Consider the following 27,069-nt stretch of genomic DNA (forward strand, 5'->3'; position numbering starts at 1 on the left):
GAATCGATTCGGGACCTTGTGAATCGGAATTGAATCGATTCTAGAAATCAGTGACGATACCCAGCCCTAATATCGACTCTTTGATCACAGTTTGTGATTAAGTCGGAAAGTTTGTTTTACAGATAAGAAATACCGACTGTTTCACAACATATACAGCAGATATCAGCATGACACTGAATCCAAGCAGCACAAACACATGAGAACTTCTTATGAACGAGGGAAAACTTAAAATAAACAGCCTTTCATTTGGAAGATAGTGGTCAGAGAAAAATAAGCAATTGAAATGTTCATTAAACATAAAAACGTGAATTCTTATTTTCACAAATTCTTGTTGTCAGCTGTCTGTGGACAGGAACTATCACGCTGCCTGTCCCACGGTGCTCTACAGGACAAGTGATGATCGCAAAGTGTTTCCCAAATTACATCTGGATCCAGTGGGTCATAAACATGTGTATGTGCCATTTAGAAACCAGGTACTTAAATTATTTACTGATTATCTTAATGTCACATGTACCTGTGCTGCATTTTAAAGTGTTTGTTGTTCTAGATAAGGCGAGTTCCTGTGTCAAAGTGCAGCACGTACACAAATGTGCAGGAGTGTTGGTCTGCACAGGATCCATACTGTGGTTGGTGTGGCTCTAAAAGCAGGTGAGAGAAACAACATCTGCAGCTGATGTCTCCAAACTATTCTGAACTTGGTGATCATTTCTCCTTCTTCTCCTAGCTGCACATTTGAAGATGACTGCACAGATTCAGACTGGCTGTCCATTCCTGATGAGTCCCAGCACAAAATGATTTCCCACAAAGTTGAAAAGGACACAAACGGACAGGTACAGCTTACAAACACACTCGGGACTGTGATCATTTGTGGCTTTCAGGTATTTCTCACACATGTTCTTCATTTTCAGATTTTACTAAAAATCCACACACACTTGACTGTGGGCCAGGAAGTGTCGTCCAACTTTACCTGTCAGTTCACTGCAAGGTCCAGCTCGATTTGTGCTTTGAATAACCCTCCTCCACAGTTCCCACAATGCACCTGCATCCTGTCTGATCGTACACTTCCTGCTGATGGTCAGTGAGTTTTCATAAATAATCCAACGAATGAAATACTTTGCAGTCAGACCTGCTTACTGATCTGCAACACTTCCCAAAAAGCAAAATAGAAACATTACAGAGCTGACTCTGACAGATGAAATATTCTTTACTAGTTGACAAATCTGAGTTGTTCGTTATTACAAACTGTTGCAACTCATTAAACATATATGTCTAAAAATTAGCAATTGAAGGCTATGACACTGATCGTGTTTTTTTTATTTTTTTATTTTATTTAACAGGTCTGCATGTCACAGTGAAATTTAGACTTGGTTCAACACAACTGTCAGAACAGCTGAGGTTGACTAACTGCTCTGACATCAGTGGACCACCAAGTTCAGTCTTGTAAGTCCAATCAATTATAAAGATTATGAAGATGGATCACTAATAACACAACGTTATGTGTCATCACCAAGTAAAATGTATTACTACTGAGGAGTCTCTTTGTTTTATGTTGTATTTTTGGACATCTTTTTCTTGATGATTTCAACACTAATATGTGATTGTTTCTCTTCAGGTGTCAGCAGTGCATCAAAGCTGGTTGTGGATGGAACACAAACAGATGTTCCTGGGCCGATCAAACAGAGATCAATGTAATAATTCATGCCTTTAGTTTACCTAGTTCAGGTTTTTCCTCATTAACATATTTGTTTTAATTTTATTTCGCTGATACCATTCTACATGTTTAGGCTATTTTGATGTATCTTTTTTAAATCTACTTTTGGGAATAAGAAAGTCTATCTTATCATATAATTAAGTCTTCCACTTTAAGTTTATATTACTTTTGAGATTTTTCAATCATTATTAAGGGTGGGTTGGTCTAATGTTCAAATATCTATTGCTTCTCAAAAGCAGCAATATTATATGCAATAATATGTTAAGTGATTATGACAACTCACAAATACCAATTCAGTTGCTTGACAAAAATCGTGATTAAATTCTTTCCTTGTAAATAAGACAGAACTTCCATTCTCATCAGTCCTACATAGTTTCTTTAGACAATGACAGTAAACCTGCCATATTGATTCCCTCTGCTTCCTCCTGCAGGACAGCGTTTGCCAAAATGTGCAGTCTGGGAAGAACTTCTCTGTGAGTCTGAACCTCAGTCCTCAAACTCATTGTTCCTCTGACACCTTATTCGTGTTCAAAGCTTCCAACATCAGCTGATGGCCGTGGATTAAAGCTGATCATTTTTTGTCTTACTGTCAGATCCCAGAGATCTCCTCCATCACTCCCAGTGTGGTGTCTTTCTACGGTAGAAACCACGCAGTGCTGTCAGGTCGTAACCTCGATAATGTGACTGCAGTGAGGATGCAGGCCGATACTGACTGTACTCCAAAAGAGTGAGTCACTTTACATTAGTGATGTGTCAGTCGCGAACGAAATGGCTCTTAGAGCCGGCTCTTTGACGTGAACGACGCGAGCCGGCTCCTTATTGCAAGCCGTGTTTTTTTGTTTTTCCCTTCTCTCACCCTCTCTCTCTCTCACACCATCTCTCTCTCTCGCACTTTTTTTCCACTTCACTCCGCATGCGAGCCTTGTGCTTTCCGCTGGGATGAGGGGGGAGGGGTGGTAGTTACACTCGCAGTAGCGCAGGAACAGAGCAGGAGGGAAAGAGAGAAAGAGAGCCAGGGACAACAACGTCACATTAGAAAGGTATAGTAATCATAGTTGTGGATGTTAAAGGATTCAGAAAGTTTATTCATGCAGGCCCATATGACAGAGAATGTGCATCTTCTTTTTGTTTTCATATTTTAATTTATATTTAATGGTGTTGTGGTTTGCAGTGTTTTGTGTTGTTTCATTTTAAATTTGTTTAAAAGGAAAAAGCTGAAAATTTAAGTAGTTAAAAGTTGAAATGTGAATAGTTGGTTTCTGTATTAAATGATTTATTTATTACATTTTATGTGGAGTGAATAAATAAAAGTATATTTACGGTGGCCCCTAGAGACAAAGCACGTACAAACTCCAAAACAAAAGACAACAGAAGTGCTCCAGGATGCTAGGCGCAGTGTTGAGCTTTTGTTAGCTAGAGGCTACACAAGCCAGCAATTAAGAACGACCGGATTTGGTGTGTGGTAGTAACAGGTAAATGAACATGTTTTTTTTTTAATTATTTGAATATATATGAGTGCTTGTGTAATTTAAGTGATCTATGTAGCTGAAGCCGCTGGACCAGGCGAGGCGCAAGAGGCTGCCGCTGGACCAGGCGACAGCGTGGGTGAAGCTGATGGTAGAGCAGCTGGTGGCTGGACGGGCTCCTCGGGCCCCCCAGCTGACGAGGCAGGTTGCTGGACAGGCTCCTCGGGCCACTCAGCAAAAACAGTCCCAAAACCAGTGGGCACAGGGGCCCCTGGCACACGCAGGGCTGAACCAGCAGGCACGGTGGCCTCTGGCAAACACATAGCAGACTGCAGCTGCGCAGAGCATTGACTCTGCTCAGGCAGCGACAGCCGGGTGCAGTCCTCAGCTGGCTTCTTAACCTCCAGGGGTCCAGAGTCTGCTGGGGCTGAACCCCAGCTTCTGGGGAGGCCCTGGAGTGCATCATAGTCTCAGAACTGGACAGCTTTTGAGGAATGATAAGTTTTAATGGGTTTGTCTCTCTGCTTAGAATGGATGGATGAAAAACAATTCACTTCAGGTTGAATTGACTTGAATTGTTGTACAGGAGGGCTAGTGGCTGCTGAACATGAGGCTGAACTGAGGGCGACTGAAATAATGGTTGGGATGACAACGGTGGTGGAGTTGGAGACTGAGCTTCTGGCCGGGCGGCTAACTGAGCTGCAGACATTGAAGAACCAGTCTTTGTGGGAAGAGTTCCACGCTCTGACTGAGCAGTCAGTAGATAGTCCTTCTCATTTTCAGATTTCGGACTAAAAGTCCTGGTTAGCATAACACTGGACTCGGAAGAAGCAAAATGAAAGTAGTCCTTTAAATCCTCAGAGCGGGTGTTAACAGACTTTGAAGTGTTTGACAAAGTATTAACTGTTTCTAAATTAATCTTTTCAAATTTGAATAAACCTGAGTTAACTGGCATTGAATTTCTAGACTCAGGAATAACTGACAGTGTTCGTGAATGCAGGCTCAGATGGAGCAGAAAAAAACAAAAACACTGTTCTTGACTCACTGAATCTGCCGGTAACTGACGGCAGTGTGGACGTCACTTCCGCCTGGGAGAAGGGGCGACTAGTGATGGGATTTCCGGCTCTTTTTAGAGATCCGGCTCTTTCGGTTCAGCTCACTAAAAAGAGCCGGCTCTTTCGGCTCCGAACCGGCTCTTCAGGTTGTTTTGTTGCTTTAATTAATTTATTATTAACAATAATATAAAATTGTGCACAAAAGGAATTACTAACGTAAAAAAAGTGGTTTTATTTATATATGTTTATATATAAATATAAAACACATTTCTAGCATGAACTGAACTTCCAAAGCAGAGCTACTAGATCACTTAAATTACACAATTGAAAGCATGTGTGTATTGTTTGTGTATTTATACACAGGCACTCATATATGTTCAAATAATTTAAAAAAAAAAAAAAAAAGGTCATTTACCTGTTATTACCACACACCAAATCTGGTCATTGGTACTTGCTGGCTTGTGTAGCCACTAGGTAATGAAGAAAATATAATCTGATCACACATTATTCAGCTTTAAATATTGTTCAGCTTTAAAGTTACTGTGCAACTGTGTAATAAAAATGTGTGCTCACGACTTTGGCCTTGAGAGCGATAAGAAGCGATCGCCTCATCCTGCAGGCGAAAGATATCTGCAAGCGAAGAACACCCAAGGCCGCTTTCCTTTTATGGAGTTGTTTTTCTGCTAATGCAGCACTTTCCTCACAACCCCCTCCTGTAAGTTTTAGAGAATATATACCCATCCTCACAGAAAATATTGGGAATCTCTTGATGTGAGCTGTTTTTGAGAGGTTGTCTCTGCCTCAATAAAAGTTCACTGATTCCCCCATCTGCTGCAGGTGTCCGGTTGTCTTCATTCTCCGCCAGCCTGGTTAAGTCAATTCCTCCTTAACATCTAAAAGAACCTATTTAATGAAGGAAGACGGGTTCACTTTGTGTTTAATATTATTCTATTGCTGTTGTTTTTTTTATATCCTTCAATTGGCGTCACGGAACAGGATCCGCTCCAGGCCAAACTGGAACGGGGGGGAGGACATCAGCCGTGGTCTGAGTGAACGGAGTTTGGACAAAAGCTGTGTGCACACAAAAACAAGGTAAGCAGACCTTTTATTTCTGCTATATTGAACATTATAAAAATACTTAGTGTCCAAACTCCTAGTAATTCATAACCAAAATTGTCTGGCTTACTTAAGGCTTGCTGAGAATCAGACAAGTGAATAAGAAATAAGTGAATAAGTGAATAAAGATAAGAGTGAACTGAGGTCTGACCACGGTTGCGGCCGACGGGTCGCTCTCCGGTGTCGGATAAATACCTCAGCAGGTCTGGGACCTTGAAAGGGTTTATTAGTAACGCCTTTCTAAACAAATTAAAAGGTTAAAGGCCTTGAGAATATTTTTTAGTAATATTCTCTAAACTACAGAAGGGTTAGGAAGGCCCAGAGGACTTTATTAGAAAAGATCCTCTAAAACTTAAAAAGGAGAAGTACTGGTTGGAGTCCAAAGGAGGGGTCCCTTTGATCAATAGGAGAAAACGGATCTCTTCTTAAAACCCCGATGATTTTAGTGTTTTAAATGTTTTGATGTTCTGTTTGATATTGGACACACATAAATACACGCTGAATGCTTGCTGTGGAACACTGGGCAGGACAGTTTGGTTCTCCGTGTTCACAGATTACACAATTAAAGGAACTAGGTTCCTCTTTTGGTTAAAATAATACACCACACATAGAATTTTTTTTTACACATTTATTACATACATAAGGAGGGTAATGAGTGACTGCAGGTAATGTATGAAGTGTGAATGAGACGTGTGAACAAGGTGACAACCAACTAGCACCCCTATCAGGAAGCTCTAGGCAAGGTTACCCGCCAGACTCCGGTTTGGTAGAAGCTTGGTAACACCTGAAGGGATATTTCAGTGCTGACTCACCTTTAAAGCAGCGCCCCAGCTGATTAGTGCCTAACAGAGGCAGAAACCCAGCTGGTCCAAATTCTCCTTTAAAATCAATAAAAGAACACTCCTCCATTGACAGTAAAATGGATGGAGAATTAGATCGACAAACTAATGATGATGGTTGGGGTCCCGGTGTTATTCTTAGCACATTGGGAGAACAATTAACATGTGTTGAGACAGTCATCAACTCCACACACCAGCCTAAAGAAGCAAAAAAGCAGAAAGAGTCATTGAGGAAAACAGCTGAAAGGTTAATGAAAGAAAAGGGAAAGAATGAGGGGAGTAGTGGTAATTGGGGAATAATTTGGCAGAATAAGGCTATGCAGGCAAAAGAGAAAGAGGAAGAAGCCAACTCAGCAGCAGCAGGTGCAGGTGTGATAAGCGGGGTGAGACACAGAAAGGAAGCAGATAAGCACGCAGGCCGCAAAGCTAAATTTAATCACTGGGTGTGTTTATGGGAAACTGCAAAACCACACATGAAGAAAAATAGGTCTCAGCCACCTCCCTATTCTGCCTCAGTCCAGACTCCTCCCTCAGCAGGCATATATCCGGTACTTAATATCTCTGGTGGAATAATGACTATTGGAGAAGAACCGCCCGTAGCTCCAACTCCCATAGATACCAAGCATTTTTGCCCAGGAAGCTCCTCTCTGTCGGCGACACCCTCAGCTAGTAGTAGAGCCCCCTCTTCCATGTCCCATTGTTCTGGAACCGGATCTGAGGGCCTAACTGACCCATTTGCGAGCGCACCATTTGCGGTTCGAATGAACAGACAGGAACCCACTGAACAACAATTAACTGATCTAGAAGCAGCATTACGCAGCTGCTTAAATGAACATAGGTCAGTGGTCCAGGTGAATAATCGTGTTGCGTCAGCCCCTCTTTCCCGGTCCAACCCCTTTGCCAGCACTCCTGTCGCTGTTAAGGGAGATCTGACCGCTACTGCAAAAACTGAGCCTGGCACTTCACCAAATGTCACAGTTACCATGTCTTTGGTGGGCCGTCAGGATCCGGAAACACAGATGAGTTTAGCCCACGTTTTTGCTGACACTGCTACCCCACCAGGCGGGGGAGAAACTGAGGATACTGATGATGAACTCAGTGACCTTAACAATACACCCCCCTCTACCCCTCACAGTTTAGGATATCAGACTAGATCTAAGGGCCCTGTGCCTCAGCCTCCAGGCATGTTTCCCCTGGTCCAGACTAAAGCGCAACGTAGACCAGTGTATCAACCTTATTCATTCGGAGATGTCCAGGCCCTAGTGGACAAACTCCCTGACATAATGGAGGGAGGGAATGCCTGGTTAGCTGGTTTGGATAAATACACAGCTGGACAGGACCTCGCACTGGGAGATTTTAGAGCTATTATAACTAGGTGCACATCCCGATCTCAGGCAGCGGATCTGGAACAAAATGCGGGTACTACCACGCATGAGAACGAGGTGCCACTAATGCAGGCCTTGAGGTTTATTGGACCGGCCCTGCGCAAACAATTCCCACCCAAAAATCAAGGCACCTTACAGAAATTTAAATGGGAGGAAAAGCAAAATCCCACCCATTATCTAAATCAGGCTGTTGAAGACTGGGTGAACCATACAGGTCATCACCCCAGTAGGACTTGTTCACAGAGCATGTGGTTTAGAAGGGCGGTGCTGAGGGGCATTCCGGAGTCAGTAAGCCAGAAAATGGAGGATAATCCTGATTTGCAGGACTGTGACTTTGCAATCTGGAAGAAACATTTGATTTTTAATCTTAACAAAGTGCAGATTAAGTCTGATGATAAAGCGGAGAGCGTCGAAGATTTACAGTTGCAACTGTTGAAGGTTCAGCTGCAGAAAGCGAAAAACGACCTGGGTGGAAAAGGTGACAAGCCTAAAAAGCAGCTTGTGGCCGCCGCGGCTCCCCCTCCTGGTCCAGTTGCCCCTGATTTGTATCCGAACCCGTGGCCAGCTGATCCACAGCCCCCCCAGTATGGTGCTTATCACGCCCCGGCCCCTTATGGGCAGAGAGGTTCCCCATTTGGAGGAAACAGAGGTGGTTTCAGGGGAAGAGGTCAGATGGGAGGTGGTAGGGGAGGCCAGATGTATGTTTGTTTCCGGTGTGGACAACCTGGACACTGGGCTAAAGCGTGCCCTTTGAACCCGGCTGCTGGAAGAGGCAGGGGAGCCCGTGGTGGGCCCTATCAGCATCCTGGCCACAGAGGTGGACCTCGTGGTGCTTTAGTTGAAGTGCCCCCGGCCCCACAGATGCCTGTGATGGGGTGGGAGTACTACGAGGGTGGTCCCCAGCTATAGGACACCCCACAGACTGCCCAGGACAGTGAAGGGACAACGGCGGACCCTATGCTGTCCATAACTGTAGATAAAAGAAGAAGCAGCTTTTTAGTGGACACTGGAGCTACGTACTCCACCATTAAGGATGTTGCTCGTGAAAGACTTACTGACACAGTGATTACAGTGGTGGGCATATCTGGGGAACCTAAAACTCTGCCTTACACCGTGCCCCTCCCCACAACGGTTGGAGATCAGACTTTGTTACACAGCTATGTTTGTTCAAAACAGGCGCCTGTGAATTTACTGGGAAGAGACTTGTTGATTAAATTAGGAGCCACAATACTCTGCTCTTCGCAAGGCCTAACTGTAACTCTCCCTACTGGGGTTGTGCTTCCCTGTTCTGATGGGCCAGAGGGAGGTGGTCAGTTTCTGCTGCAACCCTCCTCCTGTTTAGCGGACTCTGCTGACATCTACTGGGCATTATTGGAAGTTGAAACACCTGCTGAACCAGGAGTTTGGACTGCTTTTCAGCAATGGCGGCCGTGGCTCTCACTCCTGCATCCTTATGTCCCTCCCCCTGACCCACCTCATGTTACACTGTTTTATGACAGGCATGACACCACCTGGTACCAGCACATGTTCCAAGAGCAGTGTGAGGGGCGGGCTTGGTCTCTGAACATGTCGTGCATTTTTGCGGCACCGGAGGGAGTGGCAGCAGCGGTTACTTTTACAACAGATCAATTACAGTGGTACATGATGTCTGATGAGGCAGCTCCCCATGTGTCACTGGCCTTACATCCTGGACACCAGGCTAAGGAGCTGGGTGGAATGGTTAAACGTTCCCTTGCGGCCACTGACTGGACACCTACAAAACTCCCACAGGTTTTGTTTTCTCCATCTACCAAGACATACCAAATTTTAAATGATTGCTTTAATTCCGCAACACTGCAACATGGAGTAGTCAGCGGGTCACATGGCAGAGAACACACAGACCACTGTGATGCTGCGCCTTTACTCGACTCTCTTCCAGATTGTTTGTGGTCCCTTGGACCCACAGATGTAGGTTTAGTTGATGTGGAGCCAGTCTCTTTTCAACTGTCATCTGCTACCCCTTTGTGGCAGCCTCAGTACCCACACAAACCGGAGGCTGAGGCTGGGATTGCAGAAACAATTTCTGGTTTGGTCACTGCCGGTGTCCTGGAGCCCTCCTGCTCTAAGTGGAACACGCCCATCCTACCCGTTGAGAAAAAAGGCACGGGGAAGTTCAGAATGGCACATGATTTGAGAAGGATTAATGCCTTACTTGGCACTCCTACTTTGCCTGTGCCTAATCCTTATGTTGCCTTGACCAACCTCCCACCATCTCATGCCTGGTTCACCTGCATTGACTTGGCTAATGCCTTTTTCTGCCTCCCACTTCGTGAGTCACTGCGTGACATTTTCTCATTTACATTTAGAGGCCGACAATGGCGTTACACTCGCTTACCACAGGGATTTGCCCTCTCCCCAGGACTGTTTAATCAGTGTTTGAAAGAACTTTTACAAACCTGCCCACTACCATCTGACTGTATGTTAATACAATATGTGGATGACCTTTTACTGTCTGCTCCCACGGCTGACATCTGTTTGGAGGCCACCAGAGTGGTACTTCAACACCTGGCCAACACAGGTTTTAAAGTGAGCAAAACCAAACTACAGATTGCAAGAAAACAGGTTTCTTTTCTAGGCCGCATGGTCTCACAGTCCGGTATTTCCTTGTCCCCAGAACACAGGAACTCCATTTTGCACCATCCAAAACCTCTAACTGTAAAAGACATGTTGTCATTTTTGGGCCTAACTGGTTACAGCAGGACCTATGTCCCAGACTATGTTGGCCTTACTTCCCCTTTGCGCGCTTTGGTAAATGAACAAGGCATGAGAAACCTCTCCGCTCCCCTCTCATGGACTACAGAAACAGAACAGGCGTTTATAAAGTTAAAACAACAGCTTTCTGTCGCCTCTGACCTTGCTGTGCCAGATTATGCTTTGCCTTTTCATCTTGATGTTTCTGGAACTGGAACCCATATCAATGGTATCCTGTTCCAGAAAAAAGGGGGAGAGAGAAAAGTGTTGACATATGTAAGCGTAATGCTTGACAACACTGAAAAACGCCACCCACCGTGCACACAACACGTTTCTGGACTTGCAAAAATCATTCAGAAAACAGCACACATAGTGATGAACCACCCACTAAAAATTTTGACATCACACAGTGTGGTGGCCTACGTCTCCTCACAGGCCTTCACACTCACTTCACTCAGGCAGAGACGCCTCAGTACCATTTTGGAAGCACCACACATCACCTACTCACATGAAGGCATAAACATGGCTGATCACATGGGATCTGGGGAACCACATATGTGTGAAGAGGTTGTGCAGGTACAGGAGAAAATCAGGCCAGATTTGCAGGCAGAACCTCTAATGGATGCAGAAAAAGATTGGTTCACAGATGGATGTTGTTTCAGAACTGAAAGTGGAATGTTGAAGGCTGCATGGGCAATAGTGGAACAGACAGACATGAGATGGAAAACAGTGAAGGCAGAGCAGTTGACAGGACAACAGTCTGCACAGAGAGCTGAACTGAGAGCGGTGATTGAAGCCTTAAGGATGGGAAAGGGACAGAAAGTGAATATATACAGTGATTCAGCTTATGCTGTGGGAGCAGTGCATGTGGAGCTCAAGCAGTGGCTAAGAGCTGGTTTTTTGACAGCCAGCGGAAAGCCTATTAAACATGAGATAGAAATGAGGGAATTAGCGGAAGCACTGTTGTTACCTGTTAAGGTGGCAGTGGTAAAATGCAAAGGACACAGTGCCGGATTGGATTTAGTGGCATTAGGTAACAAACAGGCCGACTTAGTAGCTAAGCAGACAGCTGGTTACTTACCCTCCCTGATTATGGTAATGGACCCAGAAGCCACACCCCCTCCAGAAAGACCACCCATACAACTAGGCCTAGCCACAATCAGAGAGTTACAGGACAAAGCCAGCCCCCAGGAAAAATCATTATGGGTAACAAGAGGGGCCACAAACACAGATGTCTGGCGTGGCCCAGATGGAAGGCCCATTCTACCGCCAGGGGTCAGACAGACAGCAATGGAAGAGGCACATGGAGTAGGGCATGTGGGACCTGCACAAATGATGAGAAATTTAGCCGTCTGGTGGCACCCTTATCTAAAAGACATGACAAAATACATGGTTAAAACCTGTAAGGAGTGCAACCAATTTGGAATCAAGCCCGCCTTCAAGCCAATAGCAGGGTACTTCCCCATCCCACTTTGCCCAGGGAAAGAAATAATCATTGATTACACAGACATGGTGGACAGAGTAGGTAGTTACAGGTACCTGCTGGTGGCTGTGGATGCATTTTCAGGTTGGCCAGAAGCCTGGCCGACAGCAAGTGAAAACAGTAGAACTGTGGTGAAGTGTCTGATTAATCATTATATACCACAGCATGGGTTTCCCGAGGTCATAAGGTCGGACAATGGTTCACATTTCAGGAACCACGATCTGCAGAGGGTTGAAGCCGCATTAGGTTTGAAACATAAGTTTGGCTCAGTTTACCACCCCCAGTCCCAGGGGAAAGTGGAAAGGATGAATCAAACTCTAAAAACTAAATTGGCTAAAATCTGTGCACAGACCAAATTAGATTGGGTTAAGGCATTGCCTCTTGCATTAATGTCCATAAGATGCTCAGTAAATCAAACCTCTGGTTACACTCCATTTGAGTTGGAGCATGGCAGGCCTTTTCCTGGCCCCTCCTCTCGCCTGGTAATGTCGGATGAAGCTGATTCAGACCTCGATCCGAGGACATATTATAACATGCTCCGCAGTTTTGTTGCCCAGTATTCCTCACAGGTCGCTGAAAGAAACCAGCAAGAGCTGAGAGAGGCGGCTACACCTGGAATGGACTACGTCCTCCTGAAAGTCACAAAGAGAAAGTGGGCTGAGCCTCGCTGGACAGGCCCTTACCGCATAACAGAGCGGACCTCCCACGCTGTCAGGCTCGAAGGTAAAGGTGACACCTGGTTTCATTACACACAGTGCGCTGCTGCCACCGAACCAGGAAGAACCTTGAGAGAGGTGCAGAAGGACCTGTCAGAAGGAGCTGCAACAGCATCACCAACCACTTGAGGGAGCCAAAGCTCAACCTACAAGCCGGCTGGTTACAAAAGGGGGTGTTCTTCATACTTAACTAAACATTTTTTATTTTTAACATCTTTTATGACTTTGCTTTTATATTGGCTTGAGTTTTTAAGATTTACATTTTACATTGCAATAGTTTTAACCGCTGAAAGCTCATTTAAAGTTGTGTCACTGATACTTTTTGTTGCTCTTTAACTCCTAGAACACGCCCTTGGCGAGGTGGGGGGAACTGGACCACCTTTCTGTGCCCGATCATCCTCTATTAGACGACATCCAAGCTAAGTAAACATGTCTTGGCCCTTCCCCCCTGAAATGACAGGCAGGCAAAGATGTTGCGTCTTTGTTTGCTTCCTGGCCCTGGGTCTCATTCCCATTGGCATAATCCTGATCTGTGAAGGGCCCCCGACACTTCTGACACCTTCAAGTTCAAAAGCTTCGCCCCCTTCTGACAGTCCCAATCTGACAAATGTAGCCCCTAGGGTCTTGCCCACCACTTCCTCTCCAGTTTTGCCCACGCCCGATCCATTTAGAAAGAAACGACACACGGTTACCTCCTGCACCCCAAGTACGACTAGAATGATTACTCTCTGTGTCCCCAACAATAAAAGTTGGGTAGTCGAAATAGATTTCGCTAGCTTCCCAGTCACTCCCGTCACCAAAGACCAAGGGGGGGATCTTTTTAACCTTGCAGTACATCTCTCCTCCTCAGTGTGGTATATAACCCTGGGAGGTTGGCATCAGTGGAAGTGGTCCAGTTTAGTGTCAGAAACGGACCTCGATTGGTCCAAGCACTCTAAGGGTCAGGCTTTGCACTGGAGAAACCAAAATATGCTCAGAATAGCAAAAAAACCGGATCTTTCAGGCTTAATTTTTACCCTAAAGGATCTGGCCTTGACCTCCTGTCAACAATTTATACTTGCCCCTTGGACTGATCGCACCGCCCTGTATTGGCAAATGGAAATATGCCCTAGCGTTGGTGCAGTTCCAAGCTCTGTAGTTAAAGATGATAATCCCACCTTTAATGGCCCTCCGGTGACATATACAAACGGGGGGAGAAACGGCAGAATACGCATTCTAGACACAAATAAAATGTCTAAAGATGACCTCTTCCAAATTCTAACCGGTATTTCTGGAGCAACAAACAACTGGTTACTACTAGCTGAACAAGCTGCTGACACGACGGCTTCCGACTGCATAGTTTGTATGGGAGCACGCCCCACTTTAAGAGTTGTACCGGCGCCAGTCAATAGTGCATGCCTCCTGCATCTTATGAACAACACAAAACGAGGTCATTGCTCATATCTGGAAAACCACTTTCCTAAAACTCAACGCTCGGTCTCTAATAAACCACCTTTCTTTTCTTCAGATGTAGCTGTGAACAATTTCACTTGTATTAACCTGACTGGCAATGCAGTAAAACTAGGTAGCTTGAACTCTTCTTGGTGCACTGAGATGACGGTTATGAAACCAAACTTCCGACCTACGGCTAGGGCTGATTTGTGGTGGTGGTGTGGCAATAACAAGTTATATGATGGTTTCCCTCGGGATGCGTCAGGTCTTTGCGCTCTCATAACTCTTATTTTACCTGTTTCAGTCACTCCAGTAGATCTCTCTATAGAAGTACACGAAGTTGGCCTCCCATCCTCCTCTGAACGCCGCTCTAAACGTTCTCTAATCCCAGGTTCAGCTCATAATCCAACCTATATTGATGCTGTAGGTATACCCCGTGGGGTCCCCGATGAATATAAACTGCGAGACCAGGTTAAAGCAGGATGGGCCTCGATACTTTGGATGGTTGAAATAAATGCGAATGTAGACAGAATTAACTACATTCACTTTAATGTGCAACTGTTGGCTAATTACACTCGAGATGGTTTTGAAGCTGTGCATGCACAGTTATCTGCCACTTCCTTAATGGCTTTCCAAAACAGGGTCGCAACGGATTTTCTCCTCGCAGAAAAAGGCGGAGTCTGCAGCCTTTTTGGTCAGGAGTGCTGTACCTATATCCCCAATAACACAGCTCCTGATGGTTCCCTCACTAAAGCTATTACTGGTCTCACAGCTCTTACTGTTAAAATGAAGGAACACTCGGGCGTTGATACTGCCATGTGGGACTCTTGGCTTAACATGTTTGGCAAATATAAGGCCCTTGTAGCTTCCATCCTAGTTTCCATCTCAGTTTTTGTTGCTGTCCTAGTCACCTGCGGTTGCTGTTGTATTCCATGCATTCGATCCCTCTTCCAGAGACTGATTGTTACAGCTTTCACTCCTGAGGATAAGGATCTCGCCCGGCAGATGCCTTTATTGGCTAGTCAACTTCCCACCTCCTCGCCAACGGATGATGAAAACTCTGATCGTGAGGGTGACGAACATTATCGTCTTTCTCTTGTTTAAATGCTTCTAGAATGGTTGTTTCTCTGTGGTGTTTTGTATTAGACTTGTTATTAATTGTTTCCCTCACCCACTTCCTCTTGAAGGATATATCTGGTTGAACTGTGTCTGGTCGGGTTGTGAGGGTTAAGCGATGTTCTCAGGGTCTCCGGACTTAAGCCTGAGCGAATGTGCACTCCCACCACTGGATATAAATTGTTTTTTTTTTTTTTTACCACACCCCTTCCTCACGTTTTACCATATTCACTTTTGAATGTCCTTAGCAGTTACCGTTCTGAGTTTATTTTACGGTTGATTTATTATTTCACATGTTCACGTTTATATCTCTCATTATTATAGTATACTCTGTACTCTCCACATTTTTATCATTACTTATGTTTTTTGGTTGCTGAGTTACAGGAACTGTTAATTTTGTGTCACTACCCTGGTTGCACTAACTCGTTGTATCCGTGTGTGCAGGACAGCTGTTACTGCTTTCATCGGGAACCGAGACTGCTTGCAGCCGACCCCTGGGCAGGGTGGTGCCTGGACTCTTTTCTCCTCATCTGCAATGACAGATAAAGACAAATGATAAGACCCGAGGAGTTTTTCGAGCCAGGCTTCGACACGTCTCTGTGTTCCTTTGAATGTTACTTATTTTTGTGTGTTGACCCATTTAAGATGGGTCAAAAGGGGGATTTGAAGAAAATATAATCTGATCACACATTATTCAGCTTTAAATATTGTTCAGCTTTAAAGTTACTGTGCAACTGTGTAATAAAAATGTGTGCTCACGACTTTGGCCTTGAGAGCGATAAGAAGCGATCGCCTCATCCTGCAGGCGAAAGATATCTGCAAGCGAAGAACACCCAAGGCCGCTTTCCTTTTATGGAGTTGTTTTTCTGCTAATGCAGCACTTTCCTCACAACCCCCTCCTGTAAGTTTTAGAGAATATATACCCATCCTCACAGAAAATATTGGGAATCTCTTGATGTGAGCTGTTTTTGAGAGGTTGTCTCTGCCTCAATAAAAGTTCACTGATTCCCCCATCTGCTGCAGGTGTCCGGTTGTCTTCATTCTCCGCCAGCCTGGTTAAGTCAATTCCTCCTTAACATCTAAAAGAACCTATTTAATGAAGGAAGACGGGTTCACTTTGTGTTTAATATTATTCTATTGCTGTTGTTTTTTTTATATCCTTCAGTAACAAAAGCTCAACACTGCGCCCAGCATCCAGGAGCACTTCTGTTGTCTTTTGTACGTGTTTTGAGTTTTTATGTGCTTCTGAGTTTTTACGTGTTTTGGAGTTTGTACGTGTTTTGGAGTTTGTACGTGCTTCAGGGTTTGTATGTGCTTCAGAGTTCGTACGTGTTTTGGAGTTTTTACGTGCTTCAGAGTTGGTACGTGTTTTGGAGTTTGTACGTGCTTCAGGGTTTGTATGTGCTTCAGAGTTGGTACGTGTTTTGGAGTTTGTACGTGCTTCAGGGTTTGTATGTGCTTCAGAGTTCATACGTGTTTTGGAGTTTGTACGTGCTTCAGAGTTCGTATGTGTTTTGGAGTTTGTACGTGCTTCAGAGTTCGTACGTGTTTTGGAGTTTTTACGTGCTTCAGGGTTTGCATGTGCTTCAGAGTTCGTACGTGTTTTGGAGTTTTTACGTGCTTTGTCTCTAGGGGCCACCGTAAATATACTTTTATTTATTCACTCCACAAAAAAAAAAAAAAAAAAAAAGTAATAAATAAATCATATAATACAAAAATCAACTATTCACATTTCAACTTTTAACTATTTCAATTTTCCGCTTTTTCCTTTTACAAATTTAAAGTGAAACAACACAAAACACTGCAAACTACGACACAATTAAATATAAATTATAATATGAAAACAAAAAGAACATGCATATTCTCTGTCATATGGGCCCGCATGAATAAACTTTCTGAATCCTTTATCATCTGCAACTGAAAATAGTTGTGGATGATTACTATACCTTTCTAATGTGATGTTGTTGTCCCTGGCTCTCTTTCTCGGTCTCTCCCTCCCGCTCTGTTCCTGCACTATTGAGTGTAACTACCACCCCTCCCCCCTCTGCCCAGCATAAAGCACAAGACTCGCGTGCAGAGTGAAGCGGAAAAAAGTGCGAGAGAGAGGGTGAGAGAAAGAGGGGGGGAAAAAAAAATAAAAAATGCGACGGTCGCGATAAGGAGCCGGCTCGCGTCGTTCACGTCAAAGAGTCGGCTCTAAGAGCCATTTCGTTCGCGAACGACCCATCACTATCTGGTGGACTGGGGAGAGAATCTTGTGGTAAGCCGGGCAGGCCAGCTGTCACATTTGGGGGATGAAGGTGAAGTGTTTTGAGGATGAAGTCCTGTAGGAGTGGGTGAAGGGAATCCAGCAGCCAGGGGTGATTGGAAACTAGCCGCTGTAGTCGGGCCTCCAGAGCATGACGAAATTCCTCCCCCTCATGCTCTAGCCACAGATTAGTCCATCTTGAGACTGAATCAATTAATTCCTCCCTAAGCTCCTTGGAAGGTGCGAATGCCGCTGGGTCCATGTTTGGCCGGTTCGTACTGTCACGGCTGCCGAGGCGAGCAGTGTGGTGTTGAGGGAAAAAGGACCCAAAATGCAGGCAGTCGATGATAATGCTAGTGATGTTTATTTACACGGTGGTATAGTGGCAAAACAGGCAATGAGGGATGACAAAACTAAAGAAACCTAAATTGGGAAAGCTAAATAACAAACCTGAGATGATACCAGAACGGGGTGAGCGGCAGCGCATCGCAGACGAGGAACAGGACACCGTGGAACACAGACAAACCAGCAACAGGCCGGAGAACACACAGGGTTTAAATACACATAGCAGCAATCAAGGGATGAGCAACAGGAGGGGAACACACCTGGGAGAAATCAAAGCTGACAGGACAGGGGAAATGTAAACTGAACACACTCGCATGAGACAGAGACCTTCAGAATAAAACAGGAAACTCACAGACACAGAACCAGACAAGACACTGAACTAAACAGACAGATTCACAAGAAAGACAGTGTGACACCATGGACAGACGGAGGGAACACAGAGAAGTGGGAGCAGGCAGGCACAGAACATAACCTTAACAAATGGCAAATTATAACAGAATACATACTCAGAATAAACAAAAGCATAAAGAAACACAAAACACTGAGTCGGCAGACTCAGGACCATGACATGAGGAGGTCCTCAAAGTATTCCTTCCACCACCACCTGACGATTTTCTCAGTCGCAGTCAGCAGCACTCCACTATACACAGTGCAGGTAGAACACCGCTCCTCCCACACCCGAATTTTTGCTTCCGCCACCGCCTGCGCCGCATTCCGCTTGGCCTGTCGGTACCTATCAGCTGCCTCCGGAATCCCACAGGCTAACCAAGCCCGGTAGGACTCCTTCTTCAGCTTGGTGGCTCCCCTCACCTCAGGTGTCCACCATTTGGTTCGGGGGTTACCACCACGACAGGCACCAACTACCTTGCGGCCGCAGCTCCATGCAGTGTCTTCGGCAATGGAGGTGCTGAACATGGTCCATTCGGACTCAATGTCTCCAGTCTCCCGCGGAATGCTGTTGAAGCTCTGCTGGAGGTGTGTGTTGAAGATCTTGCGGACCAGGGCCTCTGCTAGACGGTCCCAGCACACCCTCACTGTACGTTTGGGTGCACCAACTCCTCAACTTTTCAACTCCTCACTGCAGGCATGTCATGTGCCTGCCTGCTTCAAGTCCTCTACCATAATCCCTGTCCCCAAGAAACCTAGGATCACTGGACTAAATGACTACAGACCCGTGGCTCTGACATCTGTGGTCATGAAGTCATTTGAGCGCCTAGTTCTCTCCCATCTCAAGACCCTCACGGCCCCCCTCCTGGACCCCCTGCAGTTTGCATATAGAGCCAACAGGTCTGTGGACGACGCCATCAACATGGCCCTACACTTCATCCTGCAGCATCTGGACTCCCCAGGAACCTACGCCAGGATCCTGTTTGTGGACTTCAGCTCTGCCTTCAACACCATCCTTCCAGACCATCTCCGAGGCAAGCTTTCCCAGATGAATGTGCCTGATCCCATCTGTCGGTGGATCACTGACTTCCTGACGGACAGGAAGCAGCATGTGAGGCTGGGAAAGAATGTCTCGGACTCCCGGACCATCAGCACCGGCTCCCCTCAGGGCTGTGTTCTTTCTCCTCTGCTCTTCTCCCTGTACACCAACTGCTGCACCTCCACCCACCAGTCTGTCAAGCTAATCAAGTTTGCAGATGACACCACCGTTATTGGGCTCATCTCGGACGGGGATGAGTCTGCCTACAGGAGGGAGGTTGAACGTCTGGTGTCTTGGTGCAGCCACAACAACCTGGTGCTGAATGCCCAGAAGACAGTGGAGATTATTGTGGACTTCAGGAAGCACACAGCCCCACTCCCCCCCATCATCCTGACTGACACCCCCATCACCTCTGTGGACTCATTCCGCTTCCTGGGTACCACCATCACCCAGGACCTGAAGTGGGAGCCCACCATCACCTCCGTCATCAAGAAAGCCCAGCAGAGGATGTACTTCCTGAGGCAGCTGAAGAAATTCAACCTGCCAACACGGACGATGATGCAGTTCTACACTGCAATCATCGAGTCCATCTTCACCTCCTCCATCACCGTGTGGTACGCTGGAGCCACTATCAGGGACAAACAGAGACTGCAGCGTGTTGTGCGCTCTGCTGAGAAGGTGATTGGCTGCAGACTCCCATCTCTGCAGGACCTGTACACCTCCAGGACATTGCGGCGTGCAGCTCGGATCTCAGCTGACCCTTCTCACCCTGGACACAGTCTGTTTGACCTGCTCCCCTCAGGCAGGAGGCTCCGGTCCATTCGCACCAGAACCTCACGCCATAAGAACAGTTTCTTCCCCTCTGCTGTTGGACTCATGAACAATAACCGTATGACTGTTCCTGCCACTAACACATGACCCTACGCTGTGTCACTGCATCATTCCATGTTTGTCACTGATCACCACCTGCACTCATGTATATATCTATCTACTTAGCACTCTTAATTCTTATTCTCATGTATATATCTCATGTATATCTCATGCACATATCTTTCTACATAGCACTTTTAATTCTTATTCCTACTTTTATTTTCTCATGTCTATTTAAGTGCTATTTATGACACTATGTTTGCACTGAAGCACCGCAGCAATTTCCTAATGTTGTAAACCTGCTCAACATTTGGCAATAAACCCCATTCTGATTCTGATTCTGATTCTGACCAGGTCTGTCCAGCGTCCTCCCTCACAACCTGATCCAACTCACCACCAGGTGGTGATCAGTTGACAGCTCAGCCCCTCTCTTTACCCGAGTGTCCAAAACATATGGCCTCAGGTCTGGTGATACGATTACAAAATCAATCATTGACCCGTTTTTGCATGAATTATGACAACCACAATTAGGATTTTTTTCTTAAGTATTTTTATTCATCATTAGACATGGAAAAAAAGACTTTTGAACTTCATTTTTCTAAACATGTACTTTTCAAAGAGTTCTTTACATGTCCACTTAGGTGGACAACATACATTTTGATTCATGAATTTGACAAACAAATAAATAATATGCACTGTCTGTTGTGTTTATGTGCAAGTATACCATAAACACTGAAACAAATACAAAAAAAAACAGCCTTTGACTAGCTGTCCACTGTAGTGGCCACTGTGTGTGAAAGGGTTAAATCTGGATTTACTGTTTACTTTGTAATCCAAATGAAATCAAAGACGTGTTAAACTCATAAAAACACACAATTTGATAATTTTAAGGAAGACCTTGCTGCTCAGCTTTAGTCTTTCTTGGGGTTTTCTGCATGTTGTGATGATGTTAGTGACTCTGTTTCTCTCTTTGTGTTCTGGTCAGATCTTCCATTTGGGACAACACTGGTTTCAGTCTGACGTTCCACATTCCCAGTTCAAATATCAAAGGCGTGGTCAACGTATGTCTTCTCCTCCCAGATGGTCGTTGCCATGGCAAAGCTAAAATCACCTACAGCTCATTACCATCATGCACCAATATTACTCCAAGCAGCAGCTGGATCAGGTATGTTCAGTTTTGCTGAAACCTAAAAAACACAGAAGATACAGAACGTTTATCTGCTAATGTCTCAGAAAGTGTTTTGACCAAAGAAACAGTACATGTGTGTGTGTCTTTTGTGTGCAGTATCACGTGCTGCTACATCCTGCTGTGAGAGAACAGAGATATTTATCATAAGAGGAAGGAAGCTTTTGCATTGGTTTGACCTCTGCCGCTTTTACTGAACCTCATGGTTGAGAAAGCAGTATCTGTCACCCGACTACTTCCTGTTGGAGTCCACACCTCTGAGCTCTGCAGCCTCAGTCACCAGCCTTTTTTCTTTTTTTTTTGCTCTGCTGTCTGCAGAATGAATACGTGGGGTACTTTTTAGCTTCTGAGTCCATCACACACTTTAGTTTACAGGCATATTATCTATGCTAAAATAATGATTCAGTGTTCAGACTGCAGCCTACGTGTGGAGAGCTCTTAATTTTCCAGTGAAATATTTTTACTAGTATAAAACTGGCATCTTCTTTACCTCCTACAACTCCTTCCCCTACCTGTGCACGTATGTGAATGATCGTGCCTTCATTCTCATCCAGACCTTGCTTATGCTTTCATGTTGGATCAGTCCCAGATAGCAATAACTCCTATTAGTGAGCTTTTAATCAAGCTGAAAACAACAGTAACATCTAAACATAAAAAGATCTTTATTAAATGAAAACTGTTAAATCTGGAGGAAATGTTTTTGGACATCTCTCACTACTCTATCAAATCATGTTTAAAACACAGTTTGAATAATTCACACTGTTGAGAATTGACAAAAATGTGGGTTATGCTAACTGTTTGAAAGGAGTGTGGGATCAGATGATTTTTTTCCTTGCAGTCCCTCTGCTCTGACTAAAGCCCGCTTCCTGTCCTGCAGTGGGAAGAGGAAGATCACACTCATGGGGTCTCACCTTAACTTTGTTGAAGGGGTCTTCCACAGCCACGCAATGCAGGATGTCAGACTTCCCAGAAACATCAGCTCTGAGGTTGGTCTGTAGACACAAACAATGTGCCTTTGAAATGACATCAAGATGTTTTTATACATGAGCTCTGAACATTTCGGATGTGGACATCTGACACACGCATGTCATAATCTTATGTCCTGCTTTAGTCATGTCATGCTGTCTTTTCTGTTTATTTAATTTCATTGCAGTATCTCACCTACAATTCACCTGCAGCTGGGAGCATTTCTAGCAGCACTATGTTTGTCAAAGTAGCCAATGAAACCTTGGCCTGCTCCATTAAACTCCCCTACTATCCAGACCCTGAGTTTACCAGCTTCACAGTTATAAGGACAGGGGAAGATGTGCGCATCACCATTCAGGTTAGTTTTTTGTTTTTTTTTAATTTTCATACATATACAAACATGTGACAGCTAGCCTTTGTTTTTCTTCATTTAGAAAAAGACAGACAAGCTGGAGATGATGATAGATGAGTTATCAGTGTGGGGCGTTCAAGACAATACGGAATACCAGTGCATCATGAAAGCCAAAGAAACCAGTAACAACTCTGACTCTTTCATCTGTGAGATTAAAAGACTAACCAACCCTGAATTTGAGGAGTTGCTGGTAAATCTTTCTTTCATGCTACCCCCAGCTAGATAAGTATCACCGGAAAAAAACAAACCGAACTTGTTGACGCTATATAAATAAAATTGAATTGAAATGTATGGTGAGGTGAGGTGAGGTGTTCTTTAGAAAACATCCTTTCTTTGTGGAGATGACAACATCAAAGTTCTCAGTTTGATGTTTTCTAGAGGAGAAACCTGAAACTGAGGGCAAACAGACTTTTTCATCTGTATTGGTAACAAACAGTTGCCTTTCAAACTTCAAAATGATATTTATGCATACAATAACAATTTTTGGCCTGTTGCTCTGGTGAGAACTCTCTCTGTAAAATGTTTCTCTTTATTTTGTAGATAAATTATGGTGACAGGACAGTAAGTCTTGGGCTTGATTCCCAGTTACACGAAGCCCTGCAGATATTACGTTTCATGCTGATACCCTGTGTTATTGCAGGTAAGTGAGAGAATTGTTTCTTTTCTACATTTACGGATTATTAGACAATCTTAGGCAAAATGATGGTTTTACACCACTTTCCACTTTGATTTCAGCAGAAATAATAGAAAATCTTTCTTCTCCACTTTATGGATGGTGTTTCAGTTTAAGTGAGTTACTGTTTGTCTTTCAGTGTTGGTGATCATCTATTTCTGGCAGAAGAGACTCACCATTGAGATGAATAAGCTCTGACCACTGACTGGCCTGAGTATTCTTAGGAAGAAGTTTGTCTCAAGATAGGCATTATAAAGCTTCCTGCAGAGTTTGCTTTGTTTTATTTTTTCTTTCTGTCTTTACGATGTTAATCATATTGCAAATGTGTTTTAGCTGAAGTCATATTATCAGGACACAAATAAAAAAATATTTTATCTGTTGTATCCTTTGTCTTTTCCATGTTTAGTGTAACAGGTTTTAAATCGGATAGGGGGGGGTTCAGATGTAAAAATGAGACATCTGGGTCCATAAGTATTGGGATAAAGAAACAATTTTTGCTTCAGTTCATGAAGTTTAACAAAATTATTACGAAGTTATTTAGGAATTGAAACTATTTTTCTTCGTAGTTTACATTTTCAGATGCTTTGGTTCTTCTTCATAAAGAGAGCAAAACAAAACTTTTATTTCATGCTAAATGTTGTATTGAAGCCAACAGTGACCCCTGGTGGCAAAAATAAATTAGGAAGTTTTATACCTCACAGGATTTGTGTTAATAAAATAATCATCATAAATTAAAAATCACAAAACTGGCAGAACCAGGCTCAGGGAGGGATGGGGCCATCTGCTGTGACCAGTTGGGGTAAGAGAAGGAAAACAGGATATAGACATGCTGTGGAAGAGAGACAGAGATTAATAACAGGTACGATTCAATCCAGAGAGGTCTATTATAATATAGTGAGTGAGAAAGGTGACTGGAAAAGAAAAACTCAATGCATCATGGGAATCCCCCAGCAGCCTACGTCTATTGCAGCATAACTAAGGGAGGATTCAGGGTCACCTGGTCCAGCCCTTTAGCAAAATGCTTTAGCAAAAGGGAAAGTTTTAAGCCTAATCTTAAGAGTAGAATCAAATCTAAATCCAAACTGGAAGCTGGTTCCACAGAAGAGGGGCCTGAAAACTGAAGGCCCTGCCTCCCATTCTACTTTTAGACACTCTAGGTACAACAAGTAGTTCTGCAGTGCGAGAGCGAAGTGCTCGAATAGGGTGATATGGTACTACAAGGTCATTAAGATAAGATGGGGCCTGATTATTTAAGACCTTGTATGTGATTTTGTATTCAATTCTGGATTTAAAGGGGGGGGGGGGGGGGGGGGGCAATGAAGGGAAGCCAATACAGGAGAAATCTGCTCTCTCTTTCTAGTCCCTGTCAGGACTCTTGCTGCAGCATTTTGGAATAACTGAAGGCTTTTTCAGGGAGTTTTTAGGACATCCTGATAATAATGACTTACAGTAATCCAGCCTGGAAGTAATAAATGCATGAACTAGTTTTTCAGCTTCACTCTGAGACAGGATATTTCTAATTTTAGAGATGTTGCACAAATGGAAGAAAGCAGTCTTACATATTTGTTTAATATGTGCATTGAAGGACATGTTCATCATGTTGATTAAAAATGACTCCAAGGTTCCTCACAGTGTTACTGGAGGCCAAGGTAATGCCATCCAGAGTAAGAATCTGGTTAGATACCATATTTCTAAGGTTTTCAGGGCTGAGTACAATAACCTCAGTTTTATCTGAATTAAGAAGCAGAAAGTTAGCGGCCATCAAGGTCTTTATGTCTTTAAGACATTCCTGCAGTTTAACTAATTGGAAAAGTTAAACTTGTGTGTTATCTGGCTTCATGGACAGATAAAGTTGGGTGTCACTGGCATAGCAGTGAAAATGCTATGCCGGTCTTCTTATGATACTGCCTAAGGGAAGCATGTATAATGTAAACAGAATTGGTCCTTGCACTGAACCCTATGGAACACCATAGTTGACCTTAGTGTATGAAGAGGACTCTCCATTTACATTAACAAATTGGAGTCTAATATATAGATATTATTGGCGACTATCAAGCCTTTGAGTCGCCGAGCAGCTGAATGGGGGAATAATGTTGACGCACCCCCTGTTCAAAACGCAAGTCAAAGTTCCAGTTTAAAAACTCCTTTATTTATTATCAAAATCCTTAAAACCCATAGAAAAACAGTGATAAAAAACATTCCAGGCTTGAGCGGTCAGCAAAAGTCGACTTCCAACTCATTCACAAAAATTCCCTCGGGCCGTGAACAGATGATATAGCAATCACTAGTACTATTACCAACACCACATGACCCAAAGCTACGCCTATCCACAATATTCCGGCCCCTAATTATTACATTCTTACAATGACAATTACACATCCAACACCATAACTCAAGACATACACTTCATTATATCACAGACACCCAGTGAGACAGCATAACATACTCAAAAAAAAAGCTATTTTCTCATTTCTTCTCTTCTTTTCTTCTGTCTGCACATGGACGGTCAGTCATAGGCCAAAGGTTACCAGCACTTAGCCTAAATATAGTCAGTCTGTGATGTACATCTCATAACATTAAAGTCAATTCAAAGTTAGTTATGTCACGCTGTGCCAAATTGTCATCGTCATGGGTCAGAGGCCTCCTGAAGAAGGCATATCTTTGTGACGGGTCTGCACACATGGCTGGTTGGGGTCTTAATCCAGACATGACGTACAAGGCCCCTTTTGTCAGGCACAGCTGCTGTGACTCTGCCAATGGTCCAAGAACCACGAGGTGCAGAGTCATCCACTATGAGAACCACATCTCCAGGAACAAAGTTGCGTTTAATCCTTCCCCATTTCTGGCGCTGCTGAAGTTGTGGTAAGTATTCTTTAGTCCATCTTTTCCAAAACAGGTCAGATATATATATTGGACTTGTCTCCATCGTTTATGTGTGTAGCGATCATCTCTTTGGAACAGGCCAGGTGGTAAACACGGGTTGGACTTGAGAAGGAGGAGATGGTTTGGTGGTAAGGCTTCTAAATCATTTGGATCGGTGGATTCCACAGTAATGGGTCTACTGTTGAGGACTGACTCCACTTCACAAAAAGCAGTGGAGCCCTTCTTCATCCAAACGGTGTGTGTGCAGAGTGGAATTAAGGACCTTTCTGACAGAATGAATCAACCTCTCCCATGCGCCGCCATGATGCGATCCAGGTGGAGGACTAAAGATCCATTTCACTCCCTTCAAAGACAGAGCATCAGAGATCTTTTCCTGATTCCACTCTACCATAGCTTGTCTCAGCCCACAAAGTTGGTCCCACTGTCGGAGCGCAGGACCAGATATCCATTCAGTGTCACGTGAAAAGGTCTCTGCCTTCATACCTCTGTAGGAAAGGTCCGCAGGATTATGTGTGGTGCTCACATACCTCCATTGGGAGGCACTTGAAGCCTTGAGGATTTCTGACACTCTGTTTGCCACAAAAACATGGAACCTAGAAGTCTCATTGTTTATATATTTCAACACTGTGGTGCTGTCCCTCCAAAACACAGAGTTTAGGAAAGGTAGTCTCAATTCCCTCTTCCACATTCTATCCATGCGAACTGCTACCACTGCTGCCGTCAATTCCATGCGAGGGAATGTGACTGGTGTGACACACGCTAGGCACAGATACACCCACACACAGGTCGTTGTCATCAGATCCCACATTTATTAAGAGTGTGCACTGAATCACAACAGAACACCGTCTGACAGCGGTCGGTTTCCCCAGCGTCTCTCCCCTCCGCTCCTCTCCACCTCACTATATAAAGGAAAGGAAAACCACCATCAGTCCAAAATCGCCATCAGCTGTTCTTACCAGCACCGCCCCGTTGAGCTCACTGCACCACTCCTCCCCTGCAGCCGCGCCCCGGA

The 27,069-nt window shown here is 44.4% G+C and overlaps 2 protein-coding genes and 1 long non-coding RNA gene across 3 annotated transcripts in view; 2 read left to right on the plus strand and 1 right to left on the minus strand.

Moving 5' to 3' along the window:
• Positions 1–23,557, plus strand: part of LOC309692527 (plexin-C1-like) — a 28,592-nt gene extending 5,035 nt beyond the window's left edge. The window contains exons 3-16 of the mRNA XM_082511124.1: positions 339–473; positions 548–648; positions 725–830; positions 909–1,074; positions 1,338–1,440; positions 1,613–1,688; positions 2,143–2,184; positions 2,305–2,438; positions 20,923–21,102; positions 22,001–22,109; positions 22,277–22,447; positions 22,524–22,691; positions 23,042–23,141; positions 23,314–23,557. Of these exons, the coding sequence (XP_082367250.1) occupies positions 339–473; positions 548–648; positions 725–830; positions 909–1,074; positions 1,338–1,440; positions 1,613–1,688; positions 2,143–2,184; positions 2,305–2,438; positions 20,923–21,102; positions 22,001–22,109; positions 22,277–22,447; positions 22,524–22,691; positions 23,042–23,141; positions 23,314–23,372 (1,650 nt within the window). The 3' untranslated portion in view covers positions 23,373–23,557. The remainder of the gene's footprint in view (positions 1–338; positions 474–547; positions 649–724; positions 831–908; positions 1,075–1,337; positions 1,441–1,612; positions 1,689–2,142; positions 2,185–2,304; positions 2,439–20,922; positions 21,103–22,000; positions 22,110–22,276; positions 22,448–22,523; positions 22,692–23,041; positions 23,142–23,313) is intronic.
• LOC309692517 (uncharacterized protein) lies at positions 4,718–12,681 on the plus strand. Its single transcript, XM_082511105.1, has 2 exons — positions 4,718–5,101; positions 5,229–12,681. The coding sequence occupies exon 2, from the start codon at positions 6,268–6,270 to the stop codon at positions 8,479–8,481; it is 2,214 nt and encodes a 737-aa protein (XP_082367231.1). The 5' UTR covers positions 4,718–5,101; positions 5,229–6,267; the 3' UTR covers positions 8,482–12,681.
• On the minus strand, positions 13,035–16,196 carry LOC309692528. Its single transcript, XR_014272331.1, has 2 exons — positions 14,967–16,196; positions 13,035–13,193 (listed from the first exon to the last, which is right to left on the minus strand). It is a non-coding gene; the product is annotated as an uncharacterized lncRNA (long non-coding RNA).
• Positions 23,558–27,069: the final 3,512 nt, after the last annotated feature.

Source organism: Aulonocara stuartgranti (assembly GCF_965226115.1).
Source record: "Aulonocara stuartgranti genome assembly, chromosome: 17".
In the NCBI taxonomy this organism is placed as follows: domain Eukaryota; kingdom Metazoa; phylum Chordata; class Actinopteri; order Cichliformes; family Cichlidae; genus Aulonocara; species Aulonocara stuartgranti.

Coding starts and splice junctions, on each gene's coding strand:
- LOC309692517 (XM_082511105.1), top strand. CDS start 6,268: ATGGATGGAGAATTAGATCGACAAACTAATGATGATGGTTGGGGTCCC.